The sequence below is a fragment of the Heteronotia binoei genome, chromosome 3 (assembly GCF_032191835.1).
Source record: "Heteronotia binoei isolate CCM8104 ecotype False Entrance Well chromosome 3, APGP_CSIRO_Hbin_v1, whole genome shotgun sequence".
NCBI lineage: Eukaryota > Metazoa > Chordata > Lepidosauria > Squamata > Gekkonidae > Heteronotia > Heteronotia binoei.
In genome coordinates, this window is record NC_083225.1 from 164,790,906 (window position 1) to 164,812,007 (window position 21,102).

A 21,102-nucleotide genomic window follows, 5' to 3' on the forward strand; every position below is an offset into this window, starting at 1 on the left:
TCTGTGCAGTCCCACACATGGGTCTTGCCGCAGGCAACGGACCCATACCTTGGAGTCTCTAATATCTCGCCTAGAGCGCTTTTTGGCGTGCTTCCCCCTTGCTCTGGGGAGCAGGCATCGACTGCGCATGCCTGGAGCGAGGGGGAGGCACCCTTCCCACTCAGTTTCTTCCTTTCCGCCGCCCGGACAATACCTACCTTGTTGCGTTCCTCCTCTGGCTCGTCTCTTCTACTGTCAGTATCGTACTTTTCATCTTATCCTCCGTCTCTTCCTTTTTTCGTCCATAAAAGCCTACAAAAAAAAGAAGAAAAAAGCCCCCCCCCCCGCTTCCTCCCCTCCCCGTCCGGAGCGTATGGAAGGGAAAATTACCTTTAAGAAGTGTCGGAAGTGTGGGTCTAAAATCCCTACTTCTGATGGACACTCGTACTGCTTTTTCTGTCTGGGAGAATCCCATAGGGTGGATACTTGCTCTCATTGCGCCAGCTTCGGAAAACAGGCGCGAAAAAACCAAGCCGCTAGACTTCGTAGTTTTCTACTGGAAAAGTCTCTCCGGGCTATGCCCGCTTCGGACTCGCCGCCTCCCCCACAACGAGCGGGAGATTCAGCCGCGTCGGCTGCTATTCACGTATCTAAAAAGCATAAGTCCGACAAGAGACCTTCCAAGCACTCCGAGGGCCATAAGGCTTCGAAGAAGCTGCGTCACTCGGATTCACCAGTCTCGGCGCCGAAGTCTCGTCATTCCACCTCGCCGACCTCGATTTCAAAGAAGCCCCGCGATCCGACTTCGACTGCGACTGCGCACTCAATGGTGACTGCGCACTCAATGGCGACTGCGCAATCTAACCCGACGGCTTCGGCTCCGATTTTACCATCAGAGCTCTCGGCGCCTTCCGATGTTATTTCGGATATGCCACAGCTGACTCCATACTCTCCATCTACGGTCGAGGTCATACCAATCTCGTTCCCCCTCGATTCATAGCATCGTACCATACAACATCCTCAAACCGGACGCTTCCTCAGATCCTACGCGTTCGGGTTTTCAGGCGGAATCCTTTCGGGACATTGCGGTATCTCCACAATATAGAGAGTCTTCTACGCAAGTCTCCACCCAACGGTACCGTTCCCGTTCCCCAGTTCGACGCCATCCTCCTCGATCCCCATCTCCATATCAGGATTACTACTGGGGCCACCGATACGACTACTCTTCCCCGTCCAGGTCTCCATCTCCTCAACCCCTGACGAGTCCACCGCTGTTACTCCCGCTCCCCTTCTGAGCAGAGCTCCCGTCGAACCAGATACCTGGAATTCGAGGCTGACACCCGCATGCGAGATATTTCAACGCCTCGAATCCGTGATTTCCAGGATTCCCCTCGGTACCGTTACTTTCCTCATACCAGAGTCCCAGAACCAGAGTCCCAGAATTCGAGGCTGACACCCGCATGCGAGATATTTCAACGCCTCGAATCCGTGATTTCCAGGAATCTCCTCGGTACCGTCGCCCTTCTCCATATTCTCGTCCTTCCTGTTATAGAGACCAAGAATATTACTCCCCTCGTACCCGTGAGACCATCCAACCCTATGAACCTCCTCGGACCCGAGATGTTCCTAAAGAGCCCTTGATGCCCTGTACAGCTTCTGCCACGGTTTCTACAGCTCCTCTATCATCCCCGCCTAAACTACCCAGAGATCCAATATCCTCCGCACCTACCAAGCCTCTTATGTCGCCCCAACCCGAAGATTCCCAATCCGAAATGGGCACATCTGATCCTTCTGACTCTGAAGAACCCCCCGTCTCCCCGGTATCGGATTCCACCCAACCTACCCGACTCTCACCTTCAGACAGTTCCAAAGCTTACTTCAATATAATCACCACCATGGCTGCAGCCCTGAACATCCCTCTCCCATCTGATTCTCCCAAAGTTTCTGATATTGTCCATGGTCTTGTACAGGTAGATTTCCCAGCGAGTTCGATCTTACCTACGTTGCCTGTCCACCTCGAGGCTCTACACGAGTCCTGGGATAAACCTGCCTCCATACCTCCTACCTCCAAGCGCCTCAACTCCCTATACAGAGTACACGCACCCGAGTGTAAGTTTTTAACCTCCCACCCGGCTCCCAATTCCATTATCATCCATTCAGCTACTAAGGCCAAACCTTCCCGGCATCCAACACTACCTGATCATGAGGGCAGGAAGCTGGACACACTGGCTCGAAAAATTTACAGTCTGGCCTCCACAAATTCCAAGCTTAGTAATTACCTAGCTTACTTTGCAGCATATACCTACAACCTGGCCAACCAAATTACACCACATATTCCATCCATGTCAGACACTTCCCAGAAGGCTGTTTCTAATCTGGTCTCAGAACTGTCACACGTGTCCAACCAGCAAATAAACTCCTTGAGGCACGCCGTATCCTGCTCATCTAAAGTCTTCACTTCATCAGTGGCTCTACGTCGTCACGCCTGGCTGAGGTTGACTAATTTACAGCCCGACATCAAGCAAAAAATTGAGGATTTGCCATTTGATGGCTTGGGCCTGTTCCATGCCTCAACGGATGAGGTCCTGACATCTATGGATGACGGTCGTAAGAGAGCAAAATGCCTGGGTGTCTCCCAGCCGGCTTCTCAACATTTTAACAGACCAAAGCCTTGGAGACCTTCTTTCCAGCGCCGTCAATGCTCTCCAAGACAACAGGATTACTGGAGGAAGAAGCCTCCACAGCAGAAACAACCTTTCCAGCAACAGCCACGCTCTCAACCAGCTAAGAAGTTTGCTCAACCACCCAAGCAGTCTCTTTGACTTCCCTCCGAGTTCCCTTACACAAATGAACTCTCTCTATTGCACCCGTCTGTTTCCATTTTACCCAACCTGGAGTTCAATCACCACGGACTCCTGGGTTGTCACCATAATCCGTCTCAGATACGCAATTGAGTTCGTTTCACCACCTCACCACCACTACTTTATCACTACTCCGCCCTCCCCTCACCTCCAACAAGAGATTCTGGACCTGCTCCAGAAAAATGCCACAGAACCTGTTCCTCCTCAACACCGCGGAACAGGTTTCTACTCAAGATATTTCCTGGTGCCCAAGAGGGACGGGGGCAAGCGGCATATTCTGGATCTCCGGAGGCTGAACAAACCTATAGCCTACAGGAAATTCAGAATGATCTCCCTCCAATCCATTCTGCCCCTAATTCCAAGGAACTCCTGGATGGCTTCCATGTAACCATCAGACCTCAGCACCGCAAATATCTTCGATTCGCCATAGGACACCATCAGCACTTCCAGTACCGGTCCCTTCTATTCGGGCTCTCCAAGGCACCCAGAGTGTTCACCAAGTGCATGGCAGTGGTCGCAGCTGCCCTACGTCTACGAAACATCCCTGTCTTTCCGTACATAGACGACTGGCTGCTGATTGCACCTACAGCGCACCAACTGACGAGGAATCTCAACACAACCCTCTCTCTCCTCGCCTCCCTGGGCCTCTGTGTGAATGTCACCAAATCACACCTTACACCGACCCAGGACTTGCAGTTTATAGGTGCTCGTCTATGCACGTCTCCTCATCTCGTCTTTCTTCCAGAGGATCGTGCCCAGACCATCATCGCCCTGGCCCACCTAGTTCGACATACTCCTCTGCAGCCTGCAATCACCATACAACGTCTCCTGGGCCTCATGGCTGCAACCACGTCTGTCCTCCGTTTCGCAAGACTGCGTATGCAACACCTTCAACTTTGGTTTGTTCGTGCCTACCATCCACACGTACAACCACAGAGTACTCTTCTCACCGTCCCTCAGAGGGCTCTGCACTCCCTTGCCTGGTGGACAGTGCCACACAATCTGCTTTCCGGGATGCCCTTTCTTCTCCTTCCTCCATCTGTCATTGTAACCACAGACACCTCCAAGTGGGAATGGGGAGCCCACTTAGAGGACAAGACTGTCAGAGGGCTGTGGGCTCCGTCTGAGAGGGCTGTGCACATAAACTGCCTGGAACTGATTGTTGTGCACAGGGCCCTTCATTCGTTCCTTCCATCTGTCAGAGGTCAACATGTCCAGATCACTACAGACAATATGGCCACAGTGTTCTACGTGAACAAACAGGGCGGCACCAAATCTCTCAGATTGTGCCGCATAGCCATACTGCTCTGGGAATGGTGTATCAAAAGCAACATCTTCCTGACTGCCATTCACCTCCCAGGCATAGAGAATGTCCTGGCCGACTCTTTCAGCAGGATTCGCATAGACGACCACGAATGGTCCCTCAATCCAATCTATCTACATCGCATTTTTGTTTGCTTCGGAGTCCCCAAAATAGATGTTTTTGCTTCGAAGGACTATGCGAAATGCCCTCGCTTTTACACCAGGAGAGGCAATGATGCTTTCCTGCACACCTGGAGGGGTCCTCTGCACTACCTCTTTCCACCGACCCCCCTTATAACGCGGTCACTGCTCAAGATTGCTCGGGTCGGCACAGACTGCATTCTTTTTAAGTATAAACAATTTTTATTAGTAACATATGGTAGTAGAACTATATCTACAACTTATAAAAAGCCTAAAGTGAAAAAAAAAACATCATTCTACCCCACATCTTACTTTCCTCCCACCCCTCTCCCCAATAATTGACCCCCGCCAGTGTTATTTTTTTTAAAAAAAAACAGATATTAAAGGTACCTTTAACTATCAAGAAAAAACAAAAATTGACTGCATTCTAATAGCGCCATGGTGGTCACGGCAACCGTGGTTCACAAGACTTCTCCAGATGTCTTGCCACACTTATCGCCGCCTTCCGCTAGCAGGCGACCTGCTGACCCAAGCTCACTGCCAGGTACTCCACCAAAACCCTCCAGCTCTGGCCCTCACAGCTTGGAGAATCCGTCCACATCCTTATCTGCAGGAGTAGCTGAGGTTATTCTAAATGCTAGAAAGCCCTCCACCAGGCGTTCTTACCAATGCAAATGGAAGCGTTTCTGTTCCTTTGCATCATCCCAGCGTCTCCACCCCTGCACTTGATTCTTGAATATCTACTGTCCCTACAGGGGTCAGGTCTGCTACTCCTCGTTAAAAGTTCACCTTTCGGCCATCTCTGCCTTCCACGATCCTGTTGATGGCCAGACTGTTTTTTCACATAGGTTGTCCAAATCTTTTTAAAGGGGCATGTTGCACCTTCATCCTCCTATCAGACCGTTTGTACCAGTTTGGAGTTTGTCGCTAGTGCTTTCACATCTTATGAAGCCCCCGTTTGAACCCCTGGCCACAGTGCATCTCAATCTGCTGTCCTGGAAGACCGCTCTATTAGTTGCCCTTATCTCCGGCAAGCGTGCCAGTGACCTGTGTGCTTTCCACTATGATGCTCCTTACACAGTTTTTCATAAGGACAAGGTGGTCCTAAGACCAGATCCTTCCTTCCTTCCAAAAGTTGTGTCACATTTTCATCTGTCAACATCCACTTCGTTGCCAACGTTCTTTTCTGATCCAAAGGACCCCGGGCAAAGAGCTCTACACGCCCTCGACATCAGAAGAGCTTTGTCCTTTTACCTCGCTCGTACATAACCGTTCCGTAAGGACCCTAACCTGTTTGTGGCCTACGGCAATCCCCACAGAGGGCACAAAATTTCTACCTAGAGACTATCTAAGCGGGTATCTAGTGCCATTAAGTTGTGTTACAAGTTGGCTAAGCAACCCTTACCCGAAGGCCTTAAGGCTCACTCAGCCAGAGCGGTCTCGACGTCTTCGGCCTTCCTGCAGGGCGTCTCTCTAGAGGACATCTGTGCTGCGGCATCTTGGTCCTCACCATCCACGTTCGTCTCCCATTATGCTTTGGACGTTCGTGCGAGACGAGACGCCTCCTTCGGTCAAGCGGTCCTCAGGTCCATCTTCCATTGAAGTGACTGGTGAGTGCATCCGCTTCTATCTACCAGTTGTAGGATGTGACTAACACTTTCTTTTTCTTACCAGCACCCACCTCCGTGACCATTTAGCTGGCTAGTCACCCATGTGTGGGACTGCACAGAGACCACGAAGAAGATAAACAGGTTGCTTACCTGTAACTGATGATCTTCGAGTGGTCATCTGTGCAGTCACACACGCCCACCCAACCTTCCCCGCTGCTGGCTTCCTCTGCCTAATATTTACCTCTGTAGAGTGTCAGTGGCGGCTGGAAGAAACTGAGTGGGAAGGGCGCCTCCCCCTCGCTCCAGGCATGCGCAGTTGATGCCTGCTCCCCAGAGGAAGGGGGAAGCGCACCAAAAAGTGCTCTAGGCGAGCTATTAGACACTCCGAGGTATGGATCCGTTGCCTGCGGCAAGACCCATGTGTGTGACTGCACAGATGACCACTCGAAGATCATCAGTTACAGGTAAGCAACCTGTTTTTGTTTGGGGATTTCTTTTGTACCCCCAATAGCACAAACCCAAAACCAACCTCCAGGAACCAAAACAACCTGCAGTTATCAGAAAGCTAATACATACTCACTAAAAAGTTTTAAGACCTCGTAGATAAACTTTATTAGACTCCAAGTTTTTCAAAGCAAAACAGTTTATTAGACTCCACTTTTAGACAGAAGGCTTAAAATATAGTTAGAAAGGCAAAATAAGAGATTACATTAATACAGTTGTTCATATAGTTCCTTTAGACAGAAGGCTTCAAATGGACAAAAAAACAAAGCAGTTAGATAAACTTAGTACATTTCAGTTTCTACATTAGATAGAAGGCTTAAAATATATGGATAGAAAACAAAACAGAAAACAGCTACACAGTTAGAATTCAATCAAGCATAAAGCATAAAATACAACAAAACAGAGAGCATACTGAAAACTATAATTCCCAAAAGCAACAGGGACTTTAACCTATTGGTCTACATTTTCCCATTTAGACTCTTAAGTCCCAAGTCCCGTTCTAGCAGAGCTATGCTTTATATTCAATGTTTGAGCATGTTTGATTATGTTTGAAGCCCCAAACACAAACCAACAAGGATTGTTAATTTCTTGGTTGGACTGATAAAGAGGTCCCTGCCTCTCATACAGTCAGCCCCTTCTGCTCAAAAGTGGAGGGTTTATAAAGGCTCACCATCTCTGTCTTATCAGTTAGTATCAGATGTTTTATGCATTCCAAAAACTGCAGCTGCGATTTAATATAAACAATAATGCTAGCCAAATAGACAATCAGAGCCACGATTGCCTTCTCCCTTTCACCTGCTTTCTGGGTCTTATACATGGCTGCTTCCTCCATCTTGTTTCCTGCCATACCAAATAAGGACCTTACCATATAGGGAGATTCCTGTCCTTAAAAGACTCTCATCTTTACCCTAGTTTTTTTTTCTATTCTGCTGCCCTGTTAGCAATATGAATGCTTAGCTTTGGTGGCCAAGTTCATAACTGCAGCCAAAAATCATAGAGAGAGGGCCAGCTCCAAGAAAAATATACTTAAGGTGTTTGCAGAACTTAGTGCCCATTTCATAAGAGACCCAACCCAAAATTCTGCCACAAGCACTTTCAAGTGCTTTTGGATTTTAAGGAAATTGGACTCCGTTGTTTCTGCAGGCTTAGTGAAAATGGTGCATTCCTAAATGTTCTGTTCACAAAATATGTCTCCTCTAAACAGTCCTGTTTCTTCTAGGTTCATTTTAACAATCTGGCTTGTGCAGCAAATGCCCATTGTTTGCAAACCATTTTTACCACTTTCTGGGAGACTCTACAGTTCCCATAGGCCCAGAAGTTGTGGGTGGGTGGGTGGAGATAGGTATTCTGCAGCTGTGCTGTATTGCTCTTCATTTCCCAGGAATCAGAGGTGCAGGGTAAAGGTGGCACCAGTCTTCCCAGCCTGTTGCAACCAGCCTGGTATGGATGCAACCTCTATGGCAGAGGTGCCTCAACTGATGGGACTGCCTCCATGCCTTTGGAGTCACGTTAGGAGGGAAACATGGGCTTGAACAAGGAGGCGTTCACTGACATTTGTATCCTGTATATCAATGTAAAATAACCTCCCAAAACTCCGAGGTAGGTTTGCAAGGAAGAATGAGCAGCCCAGAAGATAGGCAACAAAATTACAGGTGGGATTTGGTGTAACCATAATGTGATGCAAAAGAGACACAGACAAAAATTCTAATTTGACATAATGGGTTGGCTCCCACAGAGGATTCCCACTGACAGATGGCGATGAATTGTTTTTTCCAGGTCTCCCCCTTGCTGCAGCCCTCTGACTCCCCCTCTTGCTATTCTTGGAGGGTCCCCCTGTTGGGAGCATTTGAGCTGCAGCAGAATGGGGGAGGGCAAAGAAGTTATGCTCCGTTGGCAGAAAGTCTGACATTAGTGGATATTTGGGGGCAAGAGCCAAGGGTCTGATGATCCAGGGAAAAAGTTCTTGAGCTGGTGTTGGTGGACAGCGCCATGAAAAAGCAGACTGTGGTTTAGCAATGTAAAAAAGTAGGGCTTATTAGAGAAAGAGATTGATAAAACCATGATTCGGCTGCATTTGGAATGCTGGTCAAAGATCCAAAGGTTATCTTGGTCTTGTTAAATTGTACTACCCCACAGAATTGTTGACCTTTTTTTAGCAGCTGATTCCCCATGCCATAGCACTCTTTTGAAAGCATCTCACAATTGCAGAGGTAGTCTGTCATGTCATGGAGTAAAAGGACAAGTCTTGTGGATCAAAAACTGGCTAATTAATAGGAAACAAGAGAGTGAGTATAAATGGGCAATCTTTGCAGTGGAAGATGCTAAGCAGTGGGGTGCCACAGGGCCCAGTACTGGGTCCCATGCTCTTTAACTTGTTCGTTAATGATTTGGAGTTGAGAGTAAGCAGTGAAGTAGCTAAGTTTGCAGATGACACTAAATCGTTCAGGGTGGTAAGAACCAGAGAGGATTGTGAGGCACTTCAAAGGGATCTGTTGAGGCTGGGTGAGTGGGTGTCAACGTGGCAGATGAGGTTCAATGTGGACAAGTGCAAAGTAATGCACATTGGGGCCAAAAATCCCAGCTACAAATACAAGTTGATGGGGCGTGAACTGGCAAAGACTGACCAAGAGAGATCTTGGGGTTGTTGTAGATAACTCACTGAAAATGTGTGCGATATGGAGCAGAGGTCTATCAGTGGCTATTAGCCACAGCATATTATTGGAACTGTGTGGGGCAGTGATGCTCTGTATTCTTGGTGCTTGTGGGGGGCAAAGTAGAAGGGCTTCTAGCCCCACTTGTGAACCTCCTTTTTTTTTGGCCACTGTGTGACATAGAGTGTTGGACTGGATGGGCCATTGGCCTGATCCAACATGGCTTCTCTTATGTTCTTATGTCTGTTGAAAGAAAATAATCGGAGGACCCATTGGAGCTGATGTTGTGATTTTTAAAAAATGTAATTACTGTACATCATTCCAGTTGCCTGTCAGAAAAAGAATCTCATAGTGCTGAAAAGGGTACAGAAAGGTCAGCCTAAACCCCAAATGATCAAGTGGCTGGAGCTCTGTTTGTATGAATAAAGGGCGAAACATTCGTTACTTCTTAGTTTAAGAGCAGCTAAGGGAGAGACCTATAAAATTATGAATTATATAGAGAATGGAGCCAGAAAACTGCTTTTTGTCCAAACAGTGGAAATTGGAGTGCTTAATAAGATTGATTGGCAGGAAGACTCAGGATTGTGTAAAAATAAAGAACACTTCCTAAAATATAATTAAACAATTCCCTGTAATAAGTAGCGATGACCACTACCATATATACCTTTTTAAAAAGAGAAGACAGAGTCATGGCAGATTGGTCTGTCAATGGCATTTAAACCATGACAGCTATTTTTAAGAACTTGCATGTGCAGAGCCAATATGTCACTGTCCATTATATACTGGGGACAAATAGGAAGGGGCCACATGAGCTTTGGATTCAAAAGAGCCCAGGTTCAGTCCCTGGCATCATCTGCAAGGCCCAGGTAGTAGATGATGTGTGAAAGACCTCAACCTGAGACTTTGGGAGAACCACTGCCAATCAGTCCTGCTCTTGATAGACCAATAATCTGACTCAGTATCCCGTGTTCAAGGCTTGTCTTCTTGCCCAGCTTATAAACCTTGCAGAGGTTTCTGACCAGCCTTCATGCCATTGTTGTGGATTTCCTAGAAGCTCTTGGGCCAGAAACAGTATGCTACTTGATAGACCTCTGAATGGCTCCTGCTAGGACTTTTTGTTTTCCAGCTACATCTAGTCCTGTGTTCTGTTTCCAACAGATGTAGACTGTATGCACTTCTTAAAAACAATAGTAGTGCTCCATAAAGAGAAAAGAAGAACTGGAAGCAAGTAGCTATTAGCAGCTTGTGGAGAACTGAATTGTTTAGTGTGTCCTTTTCTTTTTGTAGTTGATTCAGCAGCTCCTAATTATGGCTTGCAGCAGAATTTTGTTTAGTCTACTTTCAGAACCATTCAAGAATTGGGCATGTGGAAACAAGAATATGCAATTTAAAACATTGGATGGAGAAAACATAATGCAAAGGTGCTCCTACTATATACTCAAGGAGGGAATTCATTATTTCCAGGCTAATAACTGAAAGGAATTTTTTTCAGTTTGGAGAAATCCCTGTTGAAAGATACCTTGGGATTATAATTTACATTTTCAACATTATGAAGCCAGAAAGAAGCAACTGATTTAGTTTCAAACCTATTTTCTAAATATTTTGTTATTCATATGAAGAACTATAAGAAATTAATTTTAAAGGATGACATTATACTCATATACCAAATCAGACCCTTGGTTCATCAAGGTCAGTGTTGTCTATTCAGACTGGCAGCAGCTCTCCATGTTGTTAAAAGCATTTCATATCACCTGCTACCAGATTCTTTAACTGAAGATGCTGAGGATCAAACCTGGGACCTTCTGCATGCCAACCAGATGCTCTTCCACTTAGCTGTGGCCCTTATTGATCCTTTGTTAACTTATCTGTGCCTCATTTTTCTCCTCAGTGGGGACTTAGAGTAGTTTACAAAGCCATTCTTCCATCTTACGTCTTACCTTCTTGTAGCTTGGCCACCTCACCGCCATCTTGCCACAAGCTCTGTGTCCTTCCTAGGCCTCAGAATTGGAAGCAGAGAGAGTTGCTTCACCTTGTTCTTCTCTTCCACAGGTAGCAACTCTCACAGCTTTGAGCTGAGCCAGCTTCTCATTTTAACCTCTGCTGTCTCAGTCTCTCCCCACTAGCAATCAATCCTGGGCCAGGTTCTAGCTCAGCTGGTGCCTTGGCTAATATCTGACCAAAAAGGTCAGTGACCTTCATTAGTTTTCCCCCTTGCCTATCCTTGCACCACCCTCCTCTGACTCCTCCTTGCAACCAGGCAGGGTAGCCAGAGGGCTACTGGATCTCTGGGCCCTTCCCACCTTGCAGTGAGCCAGCCTTCTACGGACACCAGGTGGGACCTTGGGATCTCCCAGAATTACAGCTCATCTCCAGACTACAGCAATCAGTTTCCTTGGATAAAATGGATGCTTTGGAGGATGGATGGATTTCATGGCATTGTACCACACTGAGGACCCTGTCTTCCCCAGGCACCATTGTGTGACAGAGGGGAGGATTCAAACCTACCCACGTCTTAGTATAACAATCTAATCACTGTACAACACCAACCTGAATAAAATATTAGGGTAATAGGACAGTAATTTTAACTTCATGTTGCTTTCTTCATGTGCAGTTTTAAAATTAGATTGGCCGGTAGAGGGGCACGAGGAATCCTGCCTCCCCACCCTCAGGATGATCTCCAGGGCTAGATAGGCAGCTCCCTATTCACTTTAGTCCTAAACCTACTACCTGTAGTTGAATTGCATTGTAGTGCTGATTTGAGGAAGAATTAAGCAGAAAGCTGGTAGAGAAGAATGATATTGTAATCTCACCTTCCCTACACCGTGTGGGAATCGTAGGTGAAAAGCGTATGAACATAAGAGAAGCCATGTTGCATCAGTCCAATGGCCCATCCAGTCCAACACTCTGTGTCACACATAAGAACATAAGAGAAGCCATGTTGCATCAGTCCAATGGCCCATCCAGTCCAACACTCTGTGTCACACAGTGGCCAATATATATGTGTGTGTATTCACACACAGACACATGTGTATATATATACATACTATGGCTAATAGCCACTGATGGACCTCTGCTCCATATTTTTATCCAATCCCCTCTTAAAGCTGGCTATGCTTGTAGCCACCACCACCTCCTGTGGCAGTGAATTCTACATGTTAATCACCCTTTGGGTGAAGAAGTACTTCCTTTTATCCATTTTAACTTGACTGCTCAGCAATTTCATTGCATCACGCCCTGCATCACACCCTTTAGGAAATAACAAGCTCATCAATTTGAGCAAACTATTTCCCTTCTCATTTCTAACCTCCCCCCCTTTTTTTCTTTAACTGGCCTTCCAACAGCACTCAGCAATTTTTGGCTCACGGGAGGGGCCGAGTATGTTCCGAAAGAGCATTTTTAAATGAAAAATTGTACAGTTTTACTGCATTCCTGGGGAAACTTGCAAGTATTCAGAAATTAAAAACTTCATGGGGGACATGGGAATCAATGAGATGTTTCAATAAATGAATTTAATAAAACAAACAAAAAAAGATTGATGTGCTTCAGGGTTAAATTAATAGCTTCTTGCTCTCCCGGCCTTCAGCAGATAAGGACTATTGTATAATTGCTGCATGGAAAGCCCAGGCTCGACTGATCTCAGAAGCCAAGCAGGGTCTGCCCAGGTCAGTATTTGGATGGGAGCCCACCAAGGAATACCAGGGTCAAGACATGGAGGCAAGCCACCTCTGAACGTCTGTTGCCTTGAAAACCCTACAAGGTTGACATAAGTCAGCCGCCACTGGATGGCAAATAAACCCAACAATTGTTCCAGAGTAGAAGAAGAGATTGCATTTATTCCCTGCCCTTCACTTAGAGTCTCAGAGCAGCTTACAATATCCTTTCCCTTCCCTTCCCCACTACAGACACCCTGTACTGTGAGGTAGGTAGGGCTGAGAGAGCTCTCAGAGAACTGCGCTTGAGAGAACAGCTCTGAGAGAACTTGTGACTGACCCAAGAATACTCTATAGCAGTTGCATGTGGAGGAGTGAGGAATCAAACCTGGCTCTCCCAGTTTAGAGTCCATGCTCTTAACCACTACATCAAACTGGCACTTTGAAGCTTCTCATCTGGCCTCAAAGCTGAGTGTGTGATAGAGGGGAATATTTTTCTTTTTTTAAACCACCCTCTTCCCTATGCTTTTTAGGAGAGTTTAGAAAAGGGAGGAATCCTCAGCTTCCGCCCACCAGGATACTGTCAGCAACTTGAATAGGCAAATTTGCCTTCCTGCTCAGTTTTTCTTTAACTTATTCTAACTACCCTCACTGTTCCCTGGGAGCGGATAATAAATGTGCTTAGACTTCCATTAAGCAGTGTATTTGTGTGTTTGGGGGGGGGGCAGTCTTTATTAATTTACAAACTAATACTTTCTGCATAGCTGGGGAAGTACAGTTTGTGAGAGGCCCTACTTTGCTTTTCCTGATGATAAGCATCAAAGTTTCTATGATGAATTAGCAAAAATAACAAGTATTAGTGTGGCACATGTTGACTTATGAACATTTCATAGGGCATAGCCGACAACTGCAAGATTAGCTAATGGCATTTGTTAATCCTTCAGTCAATTCTGCATCTCAGTAGAAGTCTCCTTTGCCAGTGGCTAGGCTAGATGCCATTACAGACAGTCAATTGCTACAGGAGCCAGTAAGATTAATAATCTACTTTGAAGTAGGTTTATTGTTGAGATGCGAAGTCTAGAGAGATCTTGGAATACCCAGAGATGTCTTCTAAACATCAATAAAATAGTCTTGATGGGCAATCCTTTTTTTTTTTTTGTCTTAAATGTTTTTATGTATTACTTCATCTATTAAGGTTAGGGTTCATCTGTTAGGGTTAGGCCACATTTCTTACTGCAACTTAACGCATATTAGGCAGTCAAAAAAAATGCAATAAATCATTGTGATACATAAATACCATGGATTACAAAATCAGAGAAAGGATTACAAAAGCAGAAAATTTAAAAAGTGGTAGCAACACTGGTACAACCAAGCAAAAGGGATATGAGGAAGGCCCAAGAGACAGTCACTCACCTTTGCAGTGAGGTGGTTGCTATGGATGGCCAACCTTTATCCATTGTGGAGGATGTGGCCTTTCGTCAGCTCTGGCACTACATTGCTCCATTGTATTCCATCCCCTCACGGAGGACTCTGAGCTTGTGAGTCCTGCCCTCCATGCACTGCTGAGATGGAAATGGTCAAGGCTGAGCTGTCCAGTGTTTTCCTAGCATTCAAGGGGGGGAAATGCCTCCTCAGGTCTAAATGATGGAAGTGAGCCATATTTGTACATACAGTTAACTTGTAGGATCACCTCAGGATGTGTTTTCTTTCAGAGGCCTTCAGGTAGCTGTCATTGGGAATTCCAGTGAAGTTAACTGACCCTTTTGTTCATGGGACCACAGCATTTTTGCTGTGAAAATGTTTTAAATTAATTAAAAAGCCCCATCTCAATTCACATGTTCGTGTTTTCCCTAAGGCTTTGGTAGGTAGATTACAAAATATATTTGTGAGGACTGAAACAGTCTCTTCAGAATTGTTATTGGCATGTGTGGGATATCAGAGTATTCCAGCATTCACTGAGGTCATTGGGAGTTGTCATATAATGCAGTGTCGGAGAGACAGAATGTGCTTTATGGCTCCTGTCATGATTCTGGCTTGTCCAGCTTACATTCTGCACTCACAGAGAACACAACTCCAGTAGTCAAACAAAAGCCCTTTAAGAGGAAGCTCTCAGCCGTAAGTTGTTGTTGAAATCCAACAAATTGGCATGTCCTAATCAAGCTTTTACAAGAGACACTATAACAAGATATGGCTCAGTTGAAAGTCAGATTACAGTGGCCCTATTCAAGAGTTGGATCTTTCAAAAAAAGGGGCTTACTGTTTTGATGCAGAAGAGAAGTGTGATCTTCACCGCAACAAAAATGAGCCCAGGAATATTCAGTGTCCATTAAAATGCACTCAGGTGGACTTTACCTGTGGTGAGCTGGTTTTCAGTACTGTTCCCTATCCATTTTCTTGTATGATCCCCCCCCCCCAGGGCAAAACTGAATACCTTCAGAGTTCCTCCAGGCTTTGTAGTTGGTAGCAAGTAATGAAGACCTTGATTAATAGTTGATTTATAGCTTAATTTCTCCTCTGTTCTTCAGGGAATCAAGTCTGCCTAACTAAGAAAATAAATCCATTCTTGACAAGGACAGAATTTTTTATTGCACCAGTCCAACAAACTGAATACAATTGTGCCACTATCAAAGAATCCCCTCAGCAAGTAGTCTATTCGGATGCCTTACATAATCATTGCAGGTTTAAGTTTCCAAGAGTGTTGAGCTTCACCCTCTGTGATTATCATCTGATCTGAAAGAAAGCCTTGGGTTTCAAGGTGGAGAATCTCACAATAAACCTATTCAGTGCCACTCTTTTATTAGTTTAAACAAGCATCTACAGAGTTCTCCTTGCCTTGTGACTCTGTTAAAGGAAACAATTTAAAGGTAGCCCATCTTGCAAACTGAACTGGTCCCAGAATTATGAGCAAAGCATTGTTTCCATCAGTGAGATAATGCTTGTTGTTCTGAAACATTCCCATTTATCTCTCTGAATTGTAGCAATTTCATGACTTAAAAACTCAGTAAAATTACATGACCTTAGTTCTAAACTAGGAATGGCATCCCTTTATTCTGTGGTCATTGTGTATAAAATGCCCATTCATTCTCCAAACACATGTACAGGCTAATGGACTATTTATCAAATGACAGTAGAGAATGTTGAACTTTTTGGGATGAGGATAAGACGCTGGTGGTAGTGGTGAAAAACCATATATATTACTATGACTGCCTTGGAGGAAGATTGAGAGGGGAGTAAAAAGGTGATACAGGGTTGGATTCTCAACTTCAGTGAACAGAAGCAGATCTTCCCCATCTCCTCGTAACGGCCCTGTGCACACCTGTGTAAGTTAAGGGTCTGGAGATCTCCCACATTTTGGCCATGCAGCAAAGAGGGAATAAGGAGAGGGGAATGGGCAAAATTCCTAGTTTTCGTGCTAGCAGAACGAGTTTGGGATCGGAGCTTGCTCCATGAGCGTATGTGTGGGGAAGGCTATTTTGCCTGATTCCCTTTCCTTGCTGCAGATCCACATACTGCATGGTATTTTTGTTTAGGAGGGTCCTTCAACTGTTAGCATCAAATCATAGTTAGAGCAGAGTTCTTTTCAGTGGGCTGCCTGTAAATCAAACTGGAAATTTTGTTTTCCGCCAGAAAACGGAAGGGACTATATTCCTGCATGTGCTTCTTTTTAAATGTAGAGTGCTGTGTTGTTTCACTGATACTCAGGGTGGATTGCAGAATACAGAAAGCGAACAAAAATGTAGTCATGCAGTATAGGACATTGAATGAATAGTGCAGTAGGGCCAGGGGTATAAAACCTAATTACAGTGGGAGCAACAATGTGAACATATGGTACAACAAACAGACGTCAAACAATGCAAATGAACAGTGTAACAGAGATAGGAATATACCTTAGCTTAATTCAGTTCTAAATATTTTGTGTTCTGTTGCAGGAGTGCACACCTGAAAACTTAGAACTGAAAAAGAAGATTTTTGGCCAGTTAGATCTCATCGTCGGTAACAGCATTATTCTAAGTAGCTCAACTTCCTGCCTTTTACCTACAAAATTGTTCACTGGACTGAAGCATGTTAAACAGTGTATAGTGGCGCATCCTGTAAGTACTCTAGAAGCTGTGGATAGTCTGCTGTGTTAATGCCTGAGTTCTAATTCCAGGACTTTGTCCTACAGGTATCTGAATGCTGTAAAACTTTAATACTGATACCCATGCCTAAACTACAGGTGATGACAGTGGATGCTTAACTTTTAATAAACATCTGTTCTGTGTGCATTTCTGTAATCACTATGGATCAGGCTCAGGGCTCTATCCACTGTGGGATGGGATTTTTGCTGATTTCTCTTTCCTGCTGCAGAGCCCCGCATGTGGGTCCAGCACTGTTCCTCGGGGTCCCATCAACCTCATGGGCAACATTGCATGGGTTCAGTGGGTTCAGGATGTTCAACTTATTGTATTGTGAATCCAACCCATTACTTCAGCTTTTCCCAACATAAGCAATAGTAAGCAGTTGCAAAGTGACTTATCTTTGGTGGGTATCCTGTGATGATATGCAAGGGCATGTGCTGGCAACATCCTGGAATTCCTTTTGTGTGTAGATAGGGGTTGCTGCATCAATGAAATAAGTCTGGAGTAATAAGTTCTGAATTTGGATTGGCAAATAAAATCTCAGCGCTCTGCATAGAAGGTCCCCATTCCTCAGAGAAGTGAAGCCCACAGAAAAACTGAGCTTTAACCTCTTTTCACTAAGACTGATGAAGTACTGTTGCAAAAGCAGTACAGTTCTCCTTTCCAATTACAGCACCTAAGATTTCATGTTTGGATTTGGGGAGGTTGCTTGCTTAAAAAAAAAAGTTCATACATTACATTTCCAACTCTTCCATCAGATTCTAAATGGCTCCATACTTTGCTTGGCTGCAGAAATGCCAGTGCTCTAAAGATCAGTCACTAGGTCTAGGAGCAGATTTTATGGAAAGATTTCTGTGTTTCTCATACGAAATCATGCAAACATACCTATTTTGGGAGTACTTTCAAAAAGTGAAGCCTAGCTCATATTGTGAAATGGAAATTCCCCCCCCTTTTTACCTTTTCCTTTTCCCCCCTTTTCTTTTCCCCTTAAAAAACAAAGAGCCTCGTGGCGCAGAATGTTAAAGCTGCAGTACTGCAGTCCTAAGCTCTGCTCATGACCTGAGTTCAATCCCCGGTGGAAGCTGGGTTCAGGTAGCCGACTCGAGGTTGACTCAGCCTTCCATCCTTCCGAGGTCGGTAAAATGAGTACCCAGCTTGCTGGGGGGGAAGTATAGATGACTTGGGAAGGCAATAGCAAACCACCCCATAAAAAGTCTGTCGTGAAAACGTCATTAAAGCAACGTCAGCCCAGAGTTGGAAACGACTGGAGCTTGCGCAGGGGACCTTTCCTTTTTCCTTTTCCCCTTAAAAAACAAACTTAAAAATGCTATTAAAAAAGTAAAGCCTAGTATGAAATTTGTGGTCATGTGAGAGATTTGAACTACATTAATGAGTGCTTGTAACGGCATATAGCCAGTTTTGTTTAATTGGCTGGGAGATAGAATTGCAAGTGTTTCAGCCAAGACACACCCCAAACTGGGTTTAGGAAAGGCAGGGCAGAACCTCCCCTTGTAGAATTATTACCTACTTTGGGAGGCTTAGCCCCAGTTCTATAGCTTTAAAGTAAATTCTGTGACTATAACAGTGTTTTCTTTAGTTTATTTGTGCTTTTTCTTTTTTACTTTTTCTTTGTCCAGGTAAACCCACCATATTATGTGCCTCTGGTTGAACTGGTTCCCCACCCAGAAACAGACCCTTGTACAGTGGAAAAAACTTACGCTCTGATGAAGCAGATTGGACAGTCCCCAGTTAAGCTAACCAAAGAAATTGATGGTTTTGTTCTGAACCGTCTCCAGTATGCAATCATTAGTGAAGCATGGAGGCTTGCAGGTGTATGTATGTTTTTTTTTTCCTTCGCTTCTTTGATTTGTATTTTCCAGTAGTGTGTAACTTCATATAACCTGTTATGGTTCTGCTTTACAAAGGACCTAGTGACTGCATTAAAATTGGGCATGTATCCAACCAAACATTTCCTTTAGCAAAATGATTTGTGGAAGAGAGGGTGGAAATTTCCCCCAATCCACCCCTCCCCCCGCACACACACTGCATATTCCCATTTTGCCCCTTATGTTATTCCTGAGGGCCCACTAACCCTCTAGGAACAAAATTGGTGGGGGGTTGTTAGTTGGCTGCAGCAGGAGGGAGAGGTAGGTAAGTCATATTCTACAAACTCCTTGAATAGTTGGATACACGCCATTGGTGTGTAACTTTACTGGAAGAAATGGCTGATGCTGTAGTAACTATTAGAAAGAAGAGAAGGAAGCTGAATTGTGCAGCTGGTAATATGAGGAACCCTCCAAAACAATAACATTTTCATTCTAACCAGAGAAACAAGGTGAAAAGGTCAGCAAATGAAATACTGATTTTCATGTTGCTTCTCTTCAATCCCCGTTGCCCTCTCAATACTCATTCCTACTTACAACATTAGAACTCAGTGAAATGATGATGAAACTGATACTTTAAACAGAAGTTTAGCTTCCAAGAATCTCATCTCTCAGCCTTTGAGAATTATTTAAAACAAAGGTCTAAAGACAAATTTCTATTCATCCTCCACTTTTGGACTTTTAACTCATCATCTCCTGTTCTCTGGCACTAATTCTGGCCTTCCAGCACCAAAAAAAGTTTCTAGTCTGCAGTCACTGTCAGAGGAAATCAATATTAGTTCTGTGCCCTTCCCTATTAAATTTGAAAGTCATGTAAAAATAGGATAATTAAATTTTTATCTCCAAAGTGATTGTCATCCGTGATTGTCTTCCCCGCTTCCCCCTGAATAGTATAGAGATGGTATCATAGAGAGCTGGAAGATTCCTAGAGCACTGTGTGGAGGACTGACACTTTCCCCTCCCTGGCTGTGAGCTCTGAACAGCTCCCAGAAAATGCAACTACCAGGAACAAAATTTTGTAGGGCACAAGAGAGGGAAATCTCCCTCTCCCAACGGTTCACTGGAATACATGCCAATAACTCTGTTTAAACTGATGTTTGTCCTGAGCTACTACTTTTCGGCAGTTCCAGTCATTCTTCAGTAGAATTTCTTCATGAAACCAATCTTTTTGTGACTTCCCACTTTATCTTTAAAATTTGAAATTAGTGCTTAGCAGTGGCTGAATTAAAAACTTAAATTTGTAGTTGCTCATTTGCATATATAAGTTTTTTATTCGTATATATGTAAAAGAGCATCCTGACCTGGATGGCGCAGCTAGCTGGATCTCATCAAATCTCAGAAGCTAATCAGCAGCGAAGTCCAGGGTTGCTATACAGAGGCAAACAATGGCAAACAAGCTCTCAGTGCCTCTTGCCTTGAAAACCCTATGGGGTTGCCGTAAGTCAGCTGCGATGATGGCACTTTACATATGCATATGCAAAAGAGCAACTGCATATGCAAAAGGACTCTCCCCACCAAACAGGGGGCTACTTTTACCTTTAACAGTATACAGAGCAGAGTCTCCAGATACTTTCCTATGTGTTATTTAATATCCAGATATAGGAAAGCTGGGGGAGACTTGGGGCCAGACTAGATGCAATAAGGGCAGCAACAGATGGTAAGCCTTGAACGGAAGAGGGATTTCTGTTTGATTTTGCTGCATGGTCATGCTTGGGGAAGAATATGATTGGGAAAGATACCCCTGACAGCGCTTTCTGTGAGCTCTCCCTGTGAATCCAGTTCTTGGCCTGATTTATAGTTCTACTCTTTGCTTAAGAGCCAAGATTAGTACTACTGACATGCAGACTGACCTGAATGTCTCAGGCTAGCTCAATCTCATCAGATCTTGGAAGCTAAGCAGAAGCACTTCTGAATGTCTGTAGAAAACCCTTCAGGGTTATCGTAAGTTGGCTTCAACTTGATTACACTTTCCACTGCCACCAACATGCAAACCAAGATTTGGTTTAGTGCATTTGAGAACATGTTAGGAAAGGCTGCTAATCTCTATGTTTTTCCTTCCATCCCCACACATATGATACATTTTGATAATGTATGTTGTTAACTGTTGTTGATCTTTAATCTTAATAACTGAATTACATCAAAAGTAATCATTGTTTATTTAATCAGAAATGGACAAAAACTCAGTTTCTAGTTCCATGACTTAAAAGTGGGCACTATCAGGAAATCCACATGTAACTATCAAAACAAGTGCCCCACTTACGTAGATAAGGGGGAAGGATATACACATTAGCTGGGAATAGCAACTGATCAGTGCTGTACAAAAAGCATGCATGTTTTATTTTGTTCTTAAATATAAAGAAGCTCCATTGACCATCTGTGACAGATCTCTGATAGAGAATTAGG

The 21,102-nt window shown here is 44.6% G+C and overlaps 1 protein-coding gene across 1 annotated transcript in view; it reads left to right on the forward strand.

The window, feature by feature from the left end:
- Window positions 1-21,102, forward strand: part of CRYL1 (crystallin lambda 1) — a 61,435-nt gene that overhangs the window by 23,713 nt on the left and 16,620 nt on the right. Inside the window, exons 4-5 of the mRNA XM_060234817.1 lie at window positions 16,628-16,789; window positions 18,454-18,648. Coding sequence (XP_060090800.1) covers window positions 16,628-16,789; window positions 18,454-18,648 — 357 coding nt within the window. The remainder of the gene's footprint in view (window positions 1-16,627; window positions 16,790-18,453; window positions 18,649-21,102) is intronic.